The sequence below is a fragment of the Maylandia zebra genome, linkage group LG5, assembly GCF_041146795.1.
Source record: "Maylandia zebra isolate NMK-2024a linkage group LG5, Mzebra_GT3a, whole genome shotgun sequence".
Lineage (NCBI taxonomy): Eukaryota > Metazoa > Chordata > Actinopteri > Cichliformes > Cichlidae > Maylandia > Maylandia zebra.
This window is the reverse complement of record NC_135171.1, coordinates 7,068,791-7,083,772: the sequence shown is the minus strand read 5'-3', so window position 1 is coordinate 7,083,772 and position 14,982 is coordinate 7,068,791. Positions and strand designations below refer to the sequence as shown.

At 39.8% G+C, this 14,982-nt stretch overlaps 1 protein-coding gene across 2 annotated transcripts in view; it reads left to right on the top strand.

Annotated features, from left to right (window-relative positions):
- The first annotated feature begins 340 nt into the window (after positions 1-340).
- fbln2 (fibulin 2) overlaps positions 341-14,982 on the top strand; it is a 71,667-nt gene continuing 57,025 nt past the window's right edge. Inside the window, exons 1-2 of one of the 2 annotated variants that reach the window (XM_004559861.3) lie at positions 341-431; positions 2,974-4,883. In XM_004559861.3, coding sequence (XP_004559918.3) covers positions 3,053-4,883 — 1,831 coding nt within the window. In that variant the 5' untranslated portion in view covers positions 341-431; positions 2,974-3,052. The remainder of the gene's footprint in view (positions 432-2,973; positions 4,884-14,982) is intronic. The other variant, XM_023152824.3, reaches the window with a different exon arrangement.

Sequence of the window (14,982 nt, the reverse complement as noted above, 5' to 3'; positions counted from 1 at the left end):
TGTAGGCCTCAGTGGTTTAGGTTTTTACTTTACTTTACTTTGTCACCTGTCAATGTGAGACTTTTGTCAGTCTCCTCAATATAGAAATGAAAAAGGGGGCTGGAAACAAGTCCAGGGGCATTGTCCTCCTGAAAAGAGCCCTGTGTCTGCTTTATAGGCACGGTTTTAATTCACTCTTTAATTACTGTAATAACAACTTGTTATTTTTAACACCTGTCCTGCCAAATCAAATCTTTAGCAGTTGTATTGTGTGGGCCCATGCCCGCAGAGCCTGCTCTTCATTATGGATCAGGATGGGATCTCCTCCGGAGTCTCCAGCAGGGAAACTTTTTGTACCTCCCCCTCAGCCTGCCTGCTTGGTCCCAACAGCACGTCGATGGTCAAAAGGTTCACATTTGGAGGCGCACAGAGGACCGGCGGCTCTCTACAAGGTAACACAAAGCAGCGTCTCTGCCCGGCTTTATTCCTTAAACAGTATTTGCAGCTTTTCGTCGCCAGCCTGTGCGCCGTCGTTAAAATCAGGCTGAGCTTAATTCCATGGATGTTGCGCTGAGAACTTTTACGCGTCGCTCAGCACAGATGAGCTTTTCCAAACTTTCTCCGGTGTTCACGTTTGTTCCGTGTCTGAATGCGGTGTTGCAGCAACTTTTTTCCCACAGTTATCAGGTGAAGACAGGTTGCTGCTGTTTGTGCGAAAAGATGCAAAGTCTTTCGAAACCCTTCTGTTTGAATCCGCTGTAGCCGCACTCATTTATCAAGAGAAAGTTACAGATGCGATGAAGACAGATTAAAACAGCGGCGAAATTGTAGAGTTGCTTACAGTTTGTTTGCACCATATGGTCGCGAGTTTACTGAGGGGGACTTTTCTTAACGTCTAACGCTGTAAATGAATATTTCTGCCTGCTCTCCAAAGCGAGTTTGCACTGCACAGATGAAGACTGGTACTGAAAACTTTTTTTTTAAAGTAAACACTATTTTGTCAGGCCTTGTCAGAGCGATGCATTACTTACTTCAGCTGTGTGTGTATAGGTGTATGTGTGTGTGTGTGTAGGTGGGTGTGTGTGTGTGTTTTGGCAGGCAGAAATGAAGGAATCCCCCCCCCTCACAGCTCTGGGAAACACCAGGCTGCTGTATTTCCATTCCTCTGCAGCCGTTCCTTGCCAGCTTTTATTGTGTCTGCTGCAGTAAAGGTGCATGACACTTTCACTGACACACTGTCATGAGCCAACTTGTAGGTGTGGTAACAGAAAGCCTCCAGAATAGCATGAAGTAAGCTGCTATTGCATTACATCGGATACATCTGTATGAAAAGGGGCAGTTAAAAGGGGCTAGCATTGTGCACCTCTTTTCCATTAGGATGCTGTGAGATGGAAAGAGTTCAGCCTTGATGCCTTTTGAGAACTTGCCTGCATTTCAGAGGCAAATGTTGCTAGCATCACATTTCAAAAGTTGGTACAATTTCCAGCAAATGGGGGAAAGTTTCTTGCGGTAGCTCCAGCTACACTTGTTCACATTGGTGGTTTAAAACCAGAAATTTCAAGGACCTGTGCTGTTGCCTGCTTTTCGACACTAGCACCACTCATGTTTGCAGCTAAAACGAATGGAAATATGCTCTGGATTAGGCCCCAGTACTGTGTTGGTGAAAAGGGTTCTAAGAGAGTGTAATACACAGTTGCCACAGAGTGAATAACAGCGTTGCAATAATTGGCTCATTACAGGTCTCTACTTTATATAAATTTGGCTTCGATCTTGTGTAGTTCCCCTACTTTCTGGACCCATATAATTATGATGGAGTCAGATTTTAACCACCTAATTGTGATTCACTTTATGGCAGGCTCTGACAGGAATTTCCTCCAAACCTCCGGGAACTTTTTTGAAAAATCATAGTGATAAATGCTTCTGATAGTTTCTTGACACTGGCTTTAATGCCAACATTTTGATTTGTGTTTTTATTTATAAAGTTTTATATTGAGAATTTATGGCATGAGGTAAAACAAACAAACAAACAAACAAATAAACAACAAAACAAATTAAAGAAATTAGTTTTTAATTTAAAACATATAATGAGCTAAGCAGTTCAAATCTGTTTAGGCCATGAGCTGTTTTGCTCATCAGATGTATTACTCATGACTCAGGTGGGATTAACAGACGATGCGGGTCCTTGTTTGGAGCAGAATTTCTTTTTTTCCTGACAACAATGTTCATAGGAATTCTCTGTGGAATTCAGTGCTTAGAAACGTAATGTCAGTCCAAGAAGGGAGGGTGTATTTATTTGCAGAGATGACCTAAAGGTCAGGGAAAAATGTACCTAGTATCGCTGATGATGAATTAGATCAGTCCAAAAGCATTTTTACAAAAGCATAATATGTAGTTCTTGGAACGCTCTCAAAGTTAGAACATGTAGTGTAAGGCAGCATGGGTTTTTGGCACATTCTGTATGGTAAAATAAGTGAAAGATTTTTTCCTTCCTGATGAAGTGAAATAATAAAGTAAATAAAATCACTTTGAGTCTGAAACTTCCAACAAGAATCATTATTTAAAGGAGGCCAAGCACTTTGGTCCCTACCCTGCTAATTACCTTAGAGAATGTGCTTTTCTTAAAGTGTAATGACTTTCCAACAAACTCAGCAGCCAGACTGTTATGAGGCATCTCATGTATGTTCAGCTATTAGACTGCTAGAGGTTGATTGCAACACAAGATTATGAGAGGAATGTTTTTATGGAGATAATCACAGATGCACTATAAATTTAGAAGCTGGGCAGATTCCAGGTTTCATCATCACAGCCTGCATAATGATTCATAACAGTGCACTCCAGCTGATGATAATGACAAGTATGTAGTCTTAATGTTAAAAAGATGGCAAGGCTGTAAAAATTGGACTCTTATGCGCTAAACTGGGAAGCCAGAGGTTGATTTTCTTGCATTTTGAGAAATAAACCTGTCTTTCTGTCTTTTTTCCCTGTTTCTTGCAGAGCAGAGGTGATTCGCATGAGTCATTAAAGATAATCTAAAGACTTGATCTTCATCATTACTGAACATATACCAGGTGCCATGGCTCAAGCTGAAGTAGTACTACTGCAGTGTGCGCTGTTTTTTTTCTACTCGAGTGTCTGTTTGTGCCAGCTTGATTGCACTGGCACAAACTGTCCCCTGCTGGACAACTGTATCGAAGAAGTCCTGGAGAGCGGTGCCTGTTGTGCTTCGTGCTTACAAAAAGGATGTGCGTGCGAGGGATACCAGTACTACGACTGCATCAGTGCTGGGTTCAAGAATGGCAAGGTGCCCGAGGGAGACTCCTACTTTGTTGACTATGGTAGCACTGAGTGTTCCTGTCCTGTAGGAGGGGGCCGGATCAGCTGCCACTTCATCAGCTGTCCTGATATGCCACCAAACTGCATCGAGGTTTCCGAGCCTGCAGATGGCTGCATGCAGTGCGAACGAGTTGGATGTGTTCATGCTGGACAAAAGTTTGAGGCTGGATACTCCTTCCACATTGACCCTTGCCGTGTTTGCCACTGCCCTAATGAAGGGGGGAAGCTCATGTGCTACCCGGTACCAGACTGTGATCCGCAGCAAGTTCATAAACCCATGTTAGCTGCACCCACAGAGGATAATACAGTCATCAGGCATGATAATTTCCCATACAGGTTTGATCAACAAGGCCACACAGATCAATTTGCCACTCCTTATCACCTTCCTAATGGAAATCTTCCTCTCTTTAAATTGTCACCGCTTGATAAAGAGAAACCAGAAGACTATGATTATGGTCCTACAGACTTTCCAGAGACCTACCCACAGTCTTTGCTGTTTCCCACCCCATCTTCCTCTTCCTTTAAAAAAGTTCTATCTGTGTCCCAAGGCTCTGTCAAACCTGACCGCATCTCTTCTCTTCAGAGCTTTGACAGGCAAGGCAAGCAGGCGCTGAGAGAACGATATGGAGTTCGTGACCATCCTTCAGGCAGAGAAGAAGTGACAGAAAGTCCCCTGAGACTAGAGCAGACTACTGACATGCCAAATATGCGTGCCACATCTTCTTGGCAGTTCTCGCAGGGTCTAACAAGTTTGCAAGGTGTCCTTTTTAATAATTTACGTCCACAGACAGATTTAGACGATTCATTGCATGGCCACAAGAGTTTGGGTAGTGTCGTATTTCCATTACACAGAGAATTAGAGAGTGAAAAACATACTGAGTATCCACATGCGGGTTCAGAAAGTGCCATTTATCCTCAGAGAGGCACTGAAACTAAGGCACATAACAAAAATACATCAGATAGCGTGGCACTGAGGGGTTCTATCAGTCAGACCAATGTGAGTCTTCCACAGAGGGGTACAGAGATCCAATCCAGTCAAGAGAGAGGATCAGATACAGTACATTTTCCACTGTACACCATGGAAAGCTCAGAGGTTCCCATCCATCCTGAGGCAAATTCAAATGGTCCAAAGGAAACGCAGAAGCTACTCACAGTTTATGAGAAGGAAAGGTTGAATGAGGAAGAGATGCAGGGGGAGAAGCAGGAAGAAATAGTAACTTTTCAGAATGTGTCTGGGCCTGAAGGAAAGGATGTGCCTTACACTATCGACACAGTGCAAGAGAGAAGCGAGGAGGACTCAGAGAGCAGCTTTCCAACCAGCATTTATGAAAAGACTACTTCTGAGCCCGTCACTCCTTCCCAAAGGCGGCCTGAATCCCTGACAACACCTGTATTCCAGTCTATCACCACCACCCAGCCACCAATGAGAGTTACACTGGAAGAAAGTCAGCCTGGTGGAGAGCCAAATCAGATGGTGATTAACCGTCACAGTGAAGGAAGACAGGAGGAAAAGGAAGGAGTGAAAGAGATTGAGGAAGATCGCCCTGTTTTACCCATCAAACCCGAGGAGGGTGAGTAAAAAAAAAAAAAGATTACACAAGCCTTGCTATGCATGTTTTCTTCTGGATCCTAATTTGTGCTTTTTTTTAGCATACAAACATAAACGGCAGCATGGATTTTTTAGTACAATTTCCATATGAAACTTGGATTAAAATTGGGGTTAAACTAACAAAAAGCTTGTACAAAATAATTTTTAGACCTGGCAAAAATGTAGATGTGTCTCATGTCACACAGCCTCGCCTCTGTCAGTGCGCCCCAGGGCAGCTGTGGCTACAATGTAGCTTGCCATCGCCAGTGTGTGAATGTAGTGTGAAGCGCTTTGGGGTCCTTAGAGACTAGAAAAGCGCTATACAAATGCAGGCCATTTACCATTTACCATGTCTACCTCAGCCAAGTGTAAAAACGTTCTGTTTCATTCTGTTTCTAATGACAGCCTTGTAACTTAAAAAAAACATTATTATCATGAATCAAATAGTAAAAGTAAACTTCTGAAGCAGTAGGAACATTTTGAGCAACTTTGTTTCTTGTCCTAAAGAGGAGGAATTTTTCATAACTGCTTTGCTCCTTACTGGGTCGGTGTCATCTTTCTGAACTTAACATTTTCCATTACATTGTAGCAAATTGACCTTGGCAGTAGAGATATGTAAGATTAATCACTTCCCCTTTTTAATAACTTTAGTCGGTTTACACCACAGCTCTAAAACCCATTTTATTTCATGGGTAAGATATACTTGTATATACTATACTGAAAATTGTCTTTTTTAAATGTAATTAAGTACTTTGACATCCATGCAGCACTCACATTTAATAAACAATCAATTTCCAAAAATAAAAGATAAATAACCTGAAATATCTTAGCATATCGTAACATGTAAATTATATTAGTAGTACTTTGTCTCTTTATGATTCAAAGACAATGTTGATCTTTCAAGGCACTTTTGACATTCTATATGTTTCACTCCTGTGTAGCAATGCTGGTACAGTGGAACCCCGGCTTACGAAGACACCATTTAATAAAAAATTCAAGTTACGAAGGCACTTAACGGCAATATTTCTGCCCGTGGTACGGCAAAATGCCCGTGTATCCGTTTCAGAAATGTGTTTTGCTGTTCCACGTGAAAGACGTATTGTTGTTGCAGTGCGCTATTTCGTGTGCTTTTCGTTTGCAATTAGTCTATCGTTCATTCATAATGGGGCCGGCATAAGGCATAAATATGAAATATCATTGCACAGTGTACATACGTACATTAATTAACATAAATGTAAGTTTTAGTATGTTTAGAATTAAATTCCATAATGTTATGTACATGTACACGTACGTATGTATGCATGCATATGTATGCTTTCTTCAGCCTCCACCAAGAACTTCGTCTTCAGCCAGCATCGCCTCACTCAAAAGGCGATGGAAAAAGGTGCTTCGAAAATTTTGACTTACGAAAGACCCTCTGGAACGAGTCGGGGTTCCACTGTATTACTAAACAGCCAATAGCAAAGTATTTTATTGAAATCCATTAGAAGTAATAATCCAGTGGGCCTGTTTTACTGGATTTATGCAGAATCATCTGGGAAATGTTACCTGCAACATGTATGGGAAAAGCCGACCTATTTATGAATGCCTGCTACATGCTAACATCATGAAAACATCCTTCACAGAGATTCTTTGCGTTACATTAATGCAGAAATATATACTTTATTTCTAACATAACTGTTCTGGTTTCTTTGACATCATGCACATATTTGTTTGAGGTTTCTGCCAGTTGTATTGATGTGATACAACCTGTTGTCAAAACCTTTGACACTGTATTCACTGTAGTTTTAATGGATGACACTGACATGTCTGCAAACACTCACCAACTGCTCTCCAAGTCGTAGTGAAACTGTGAAAGTGTGTCCTAAACTGGAAACAGGAGAAGTAACAGTAGTTTGCCTTTGAAATAAAAGTCGCACCTTTTGAAGAGTGTTGTCGAGTGTCTGCGGACACATTGGCATCTTCTTGTATTGGACGTATTGGACGTTTATTCCTGAGAGTCTAGAAACATTATGTTGACGATGTTTTTGATGTAAATTGCATATGCTTGAACTAACATTCGTAGTACCTCATAAATAATTTTAAATACCACATTCATCTATTCATTTATTACAGTCATTTAAGACTGCCTTCCTGATGTATAGTTGTACAAAGTTGCCTGCACTTTCTCTGTCCCATTCTAAATACCAGTCATGTCACATGTGTATGGAAAAAACAGCCACATGTCCCTTGGTGTCAGAGCAGGCACAGAACTAGTGAGTCCAGGATGTGTCTGGAATAGGAGTCAAACACTCCTCCCATGGCAAACATCCGCTCACAGCAGTCTCCCACCCATCACCACCATCCTTCACCCTGAGCTCGCTCAGCTCCCTCGCAGGACCTTATAAATTCTTTCTGGCCACCTGTGTCAGCTGCTTTGATTTGAGATGTTTCTTTGTTGGTAATGTTTTTGTTTCAAAGATTTAGAAATAACATTTCTATGGTATTTATTTACATTGAAAAAAGTTATAACATTGAAAAAGAAAGACACAAAAATGTGGCTGTAGTTTGAATGACAGTACGTGGTAGTTACACAGATGGTAGACCGCAACGTCGCTGACTCAGTTATATTTAGCTGGTCAAAGCCTTTCATATGGGAATGAGAGATAAATAATCTATTGCTGGTACACGTGAGCTGTTTTTTTTTTTTAAGGATGTGTGTAGCACGAGGCAGCAACAGAACCAGACACTGGTGGCCTGAAGGGCTTAGAGATACAGAGTTACATGTGCAGTGGCTACACTATCCGGTTGTTCAGTCTGACGTCACTAGCCGTGTCTGGGCCTAAACTCCGCTGCAGGTCCATATATCAAACGATCACCATGGCATTACTGAGAGTTGAAAAACTGTCTAAAGTCTTTCATCTTTAATAAAATGATCAGCGTTCTGCTCTACCAGGTGTAACAATTGAGTTTAACATCCAGGCATCCATGAAAACGGAATTTATGACATTTAACGGAGTTAGAAGTTAGCAGGAAGTTAGCTCGCTAGCTTCTATCTAAATACAATATAGCATGTCCTGACTGCGGGGTTTTGAAAACAAATTAAAACATTCAGCTCTGCTATCACTTCCAACATAAATGAAGACAGAAAACTAAACAGCAGTGACGTTTGTAGGGTTACTGAAGTTTGGCTAGCTGGTATATGCATGTGCTACGTGACCGCTAGCGACACAGCTATGTTAGCATAATATAAACATCATCACGTCATCACTTAACAACCGGATTGAAAAATACAAGCATTGTGACAATTAATAGCATGACCTGAACACTGTAAATCGATAAAATGATCCTGTATAAGACAGGATCATTTAACATTATATGTGTTTATAATGTATTGTATAGTCTGACTAAGCATTTGATTTAAAATCAACTATTTAATCAACATTATTTCATTTGTGGTGTTCCCAGTCAAAAGTAACCACTATAGGAAATGAATGGGAATCCACCCACCCCCCACCCCCTTTGGCCTCTGACCCCCTGAATGGCCCAGTGAATGACCAAATAAATGAAACCAACTGAACGACCCACTGAATGACTCAGTGAACGACTCACTGAACTACCCATTGAACTGAATTTGGTGGTGAAAAATGTTTGTTATGTTAATATAAGACTTGTTAAAACTGACTGGTCCATTGTGACTGGGAACATTCGAGTAAGGGAGGTGGGGGTGCACACAACCAGTTTAAACATAATGACCAAATTCTTTAATTTCATTTTTTCCATAAATTAGCAGTTTTATAATAGGAACTTTGGGTCAATTATTCTGAAAATATGTTAGCAACCAACCCATGTTGTGGAGTTGGGGTTGGCTATTACTTTATCTAAATCTTATACGTTTGTAAAGTCTGCTTATGTCCCCTTAAATGGTGCCACATTTGTAGGGTTGAGCAGCAGAGTTTAGTATGTGGGTTTTACCCTCAAAAACAGTGACAAGTAATCGACTAAACACAAAAGTCATTACTTTTTGTGCTCAGCTGAGACTGAAGAAGTCACTTGGATGAGTGATGAAACGTTTCTCCCACTGAAAACGCTGCGTCCAGATGAACAGAATCGACCTTTTGGAATGTGCTATATTTAGTTATGTCATAGGAAATTGAGTTTTATTGTTTGAACGGTTTAGAGACCCCAACAATATGGTAAATGGACTGGTTCTTATATAATGCTTTTCTACTCTATCTTGAGCACTTCACATAACTTGTGCTTTCACCCATTCACACCCATTCATGCTCTGATGGATGCATCGAAGAGAAACTTGGGTTAGTATCTTGCAGACTGGAACAGACTAGGATTGAGCCACCAGCCTTCTGGTCAGTAGGTGACCAGCTCTACCCCCTGAGCTACAGCCACCCACAGGAAGCATAATATTATGGCTTAGAAGCCATGATAATAGCCAGGGTTATTCATTAAAAATGCTCCGAAAGGCACCAACAGCACGCACACACTCAGGAAAGAGGTCCAGTTTTAATTATTCAGAGTAGTGCATGAGGCCTACCAAACACTGGCTGTGTCACCTGCCAATCAACGTGGCCATACTCCTTACTGAGATTGGAAGCTATCCATAGAGGACAACATTATTTTCTTTTTCATTCATTTCCTGTTACCCCTCCCTGTGTTAAATACTTTTGGCCTTTTACGAATGAAGAATGTTAGCATGCAGGACTGTAGAGGGTTACTCTGTTAGTGTGTGTGTGCATTCAGCACATTTCATTTTTATTGAGCATGTGGATGATAAAATGTTCATTTGTTAGGAGGCTGGTTTTAATAAGTATTGTGATGAAAGAATGTGACTAGGTAATTTCTGTGCACCACATTTGATTTATTTTCAGGCCATTTGCAAAGTAATTCATTATAATAGGGAAGGATTTTTCTGCAGGACATTGCCATGTCCTCTGTAGCATATAGGATGATAAACTAAGGAGAAGTTATCTGTTGGGGTGTGAAAGTGCCCTTATTCCAGATAACATGATATCTTCAGATAGAAACACTGCAGACTACAGACAGGTAGCTTCTGAAAACCGTAAAGCAAAGATAGAAGGAGATTCTCGCAGGGCTTCTCGACAGGCTGCTGATAATGAAGTTTATCAGCAGCCTGGCATATCATATCAGGGTAGCACAAGAAAGGCATGAAAGATTTTGCAACTCTTTAACATCTGGCTCAAGATTTTTTTTCTCTTTTCTTTTTTCAAAAACTGGCACTGTGGTAATGTTTTTTCTTGCACATTATGTGTTACAAAATCATGTGCTTATGTTTAAGCATTTGTTGTGCTTTGTGACTTTCTCAGAGTCACCCTGAATTAAATGAATTTCGCTGTCCCTTAGAGCTCGCTACTATACTCATATATTAATCACAATAAAGTAATTATTTTGGAAGTGAAGGAAAATCATTAGTTTGTCATAATAAACCTGCATCCCATCTTTTCTTGCTAACTTTTACATCTTATCAAGTAGGTTACACCTATGCTTTGACCAGTGTGTCTTTGTCCTGTCTTCCTCCCTTCACCCCCAGCTGGTCGCCCCTCCCTGAGCCTGGTTCTGCTGGAGGTTTCTTCCTGTTAAAATTGAGTTTTCCCTTCCCACTGTTGCCAAAGCGTGTGCTCACGGGGGGCTCGTCTCAGTGATGGGATTTTCTATGTTATCTTTGTATTATTGCAGGGTGACTTTTTAATTTCTGGGGAAAAAACATTTCTCCCTATTTCGGGGGAGCTTTAGGGTCCCTAATAATATATCAATCATAAAATTTGACACCCTGCGCCCCCCCCCCCAAACAGATATTGGTTTGTTGCTTCAAGGCAACACTGTGCAACAAGGGCAGTCAAACACCAAGTTATTCTATAATAAGTTTTATTAGTACAACAAGGATGAACAAATAAATAAACAACAAATAAACAATGTAAACATTTCACAGAACAATAAAACACCAAAATACATCCAACATTTGACCATAACCCTACGCACACACACACACGCACACACACACACACACACACACACACACACAATTACTTTACCCCCTGACCCCTGAGCTAAGTGTCCCTCAAACCTGATTCAGGGATCCACTCCTCTACTTCACTGTCACTCCCTGAAAGCTCACTGTCCTCACTTTCTGAGGACAGAAAGTGCACATTCCCTTGGTTTCCTTTCATAAAAGCTTTTTACGTCTATGTCCTGTAATTATCAGTAGATTGTAAAGTAAAAAACATTGACTATGATCATATAAATGCACACAAACACATCTCTACACACATATGCTAATGAATTATATTGCCTGAAAAAAACTGGGCTAACTGCGCAGTGTTGCCTTGAGGCAATTAATGTATATTTTTTTATATACATTTATTTCACTATAAACATGTAAAATAGCGATCTTTATCTTACCTCCTAATGGAGATGTCTCTCATGTAGGGCTGTTCGATATAACGATATATATCGGATGACGATATAAAAACGTCTATCGTTTCATTTTATGATTTGTTTCGTGGTGTCGCAAAATAAACTGTTTACGGCAATATTTTTTCATGGTTTTGATGGTCACTGTAGTGGCTATATTAATTTCTCTCTTTCACTTATATTTAATATAACCACACTACGGACGGACAAGCGCCTGTTTTTATGTGTTGTCGTTAGCAACAACGACGGTAAAACCATCACGTGTCCGCTTGTTTCTGTTCCACATAAACCTTTCACAATAAAGCTCAAGATCCTGAGACTTTTCAAAATAAACTGAATCACGTGAAAGAGCAGATTATTTACGGATGAGAAGTAAAAAAGAGCCACCAGGTGCTAAAAAATAAACCTTAGACTCAAACGTTAGAACAGGCTTTTCCCCGCAGCACGCCGTGTAATAAATACTCACAAAGAAAACGGTGGCCGTTACAACTTATGTCTAAAAATGTATAGTTTCATGCATCTGTTAAAACACTCGACTCCAGCTACATGACGCCCAGCTGGAAACACTTCCCGCAAGTCGAGCTGCCCGAGATTCACAGAATTTACAGAAAATGTTACATTTTTGTGATTTATATCGTTATCGGACGATAGAATTCTTAATTTAATTAATACCTGATTAGGCAATTGTTAGTCCCTTACTGTCCACCGGGTCACCAGCAACTCATTTAAGGGTTTGGGTTATGCTTTAGTGACATGCCAAATAGAAGCTTTTACAGACTCTGGATGGTGTCACATATTACATATGATTATATCAATCTTCCATGCCACAGTCACACGAGTGCTGTCCTGTTTAAAATGGAATAGCATAGAGGCTCCGTTTTGAAGCACTTTAAAATTTGGCAACATACTTCCATCAAATTTTGAGAATGAACCTCCCCTCTGCTATGTGTCTGGTGCCTTTTCTCTCACTTTCATTAACTTTGAAACCCATTCAAACAACCAGCATAGAATCAATGTTAAATTTCAGAGCATGCAGAAACGATGTGTTTTATTTTGGAGCAGTGAGTGCTACTCTGATTGTGTCATATGGCCAAAAAGTAATCATAAACAAATGTTTGTTTTCTGAGATAAACAGATGGTAACACTAGTTGTTCTTGTATTTTTATTGTTGCTCTTTTCAGAAAACTGATCATATAACAGATAAGTCAGGACTCCTCGACCTTCCAGCCCAAAAAAGATCATAGTTTCCTAGGAAACCTTAATCAAACAGGAAGTGAAAAGAAAGATAAATAGCTAGTGAAACTGAAAGTCAGTTTCAGTATGCAGACATGAGTGGAACTCTAGTTTGATATTTCTTTTTATACTTACCTCTACATCCTTAAGAAGCTTTACCTTTTCCCAGGATTCATCTGTAAATAAGAATATGTTCTATATTTGTCTGGTTAAATAAAGGTTAGCTGGTTTAACCATACTTGATGTTTGTCTTCAACACAGTTAATATGGACATAAAATCATATTATACAAATATGTTACAAATGTCTTTTGCTGGTTAAGCACCAGCTACTTAGGTGCAGCGATTTCTGTTGACTAAAACTTCATATAAAAATGTAGCATCTGCAGGATTTAAGTGTGGCAACAGTCCGTGAGTTTAAGTATTACGGTAAAGAAGCAATTTTGCATTATGCAGCTCCACCATCAGTTTTCTGTAAAATACGCAAAAGTTTAAATTTTTTTAAAGAAGCAAGTGTCCTCTGCAAGCAGTGAGTCGTAAAAGTTTCACTCAGCTATTCAGATATCCTAAACAGTCTGTCAGAGAGACGGAGTGGCTGATCAGTCAAAAAAGGATGATTTATTCTGTCAGCGAGCTGCTTCACACTCCCCGTCTGTGGACTCAGGTGAGTCAGTCTTGAAGTCGCTTTTTAAAGGTTACTGTCAAGATAAATCAGGCATGACGACAACAGCTGTCTTTGTGTACAGTAATGTGGCTCAAGTCGCCATCTGTTACATCCCCACTTCCAGATGGGATTTGGGATTCCCCCGAGGTAAAAGATTCTGATTTGAAATGGAGTTCATTTTAGAAAGCCAAGAGACATTGTGTAATGTAAATGTGACAAGAAACACTAAACTTTTATAGCTGGCATAATGAAAGAACACTTGCTAATCCAGCACAGGGAAGTACAGAAGTGCTGTTTTACCAGTGAAAACTCAAGTGAAGTTTCCCCTCACTGCTGTAAAAGTCATTTTTTTGCAAGGAACGAGGAAAAGCACAGACAACAACCTGATAAAAACTGAGAGAATGGACACAGACTAAATACACTCACCACAGACAGACAAGTAATAAAGTGCAGGGGAATGCATTAAAGAGAACAAAGGAGGGAAGTAAAAACACAGAAAACCACAGAAAACAGGAAAGAATGGCAATCCACACAGGACCCGCTGAAAATGAGACTTACAATAATAAGAAAGGATCAAAAGAAAGACCTTGACAAAAATATTGTTTTTGGATGAAGTCTTTTAAATTATAAACACAGAAAAAGTTGGAAAATGTATTTTATTCATTTTAATGAATAATAAACACATATAAATAAATATGTAGATGCCAACTATTTACTAACCTGGTATGTAAATCCAGTGTCTACCACGTATGTCATTGTGTTAGCTGTGGTAGTCGTGATACTTTTAGTGTTCTGCAGGCTTCTCTTAGTTATGGAGAGTTGCTCTTGGGAGTATGCAGTTATAGCAGCAGGACTTAGAGACTGTTTTGCTCTTAACCCTCCTGCCATCCTTTAAAAAACTCACACCCATCACCCTAGGGACCATTCTCAGCCACGCCATAAAAAGACCATATATCCATATTTTATTCCACTTTAAATTAGCCAACCTTGTAAAACTACTTCTCCCTGAAATATTCATGTAAAGTTTTAATTATATTTTCGTTGTTTTAACCCTTCAAATCCCAGTGTTATTACATGAGCGCCCTGTGTTATAAGCCCCAAAAACCAAAAAACGAAACTAAATATTTCCACAAAAAACCAGTTGAAGTAATATGTGATTGTCATTATAAGTAGGCCTTTAGATGGACCAAAGATTGGCACCAACATACATTTTGACCTGCCATTATTTTTCTTGCATTTTTTTTGCAATTTAAAAATTAAAACTTCATTGACATCCAAGAAAAGAAGAAAAAATAAAATCATATGATGATAATTTGGGGTTGAAAAATAGCGTTTATAATGGAAGTCAATGGGCAGAAAATGGTCCCCAGGGTGATGGGTGTGGGGATTTCTGTTGCTCAGCCATTTTAGGCTGATTTAAGGAATTCACACTGGAATATTAACATTGACAGGTAAAAACTATCCTGTGGCAAGTTTGGTTATATTCCACTGAACACAGTGGAAATGGCAGCCACTTAACACATAGCAGTGGCACAAAAAGGTCCCAAGAAGGCAGGAAGGTTAAAGGCTCCCAGGGGTATACATTTTTGCCAACTTAGTGATGCTTTTTCTGGATTTGGTAACTTTCAAACCCCCCATAACACTTTTAGTGTTACAAGGGTTTAACTTTTAAACTTTTTTGCCACCAAATACTCACATTTGACATTTTGCTTTATTTTTTTTATCTCATATGTTTTGAAGAGAGTTGCACAGTATAAAGTG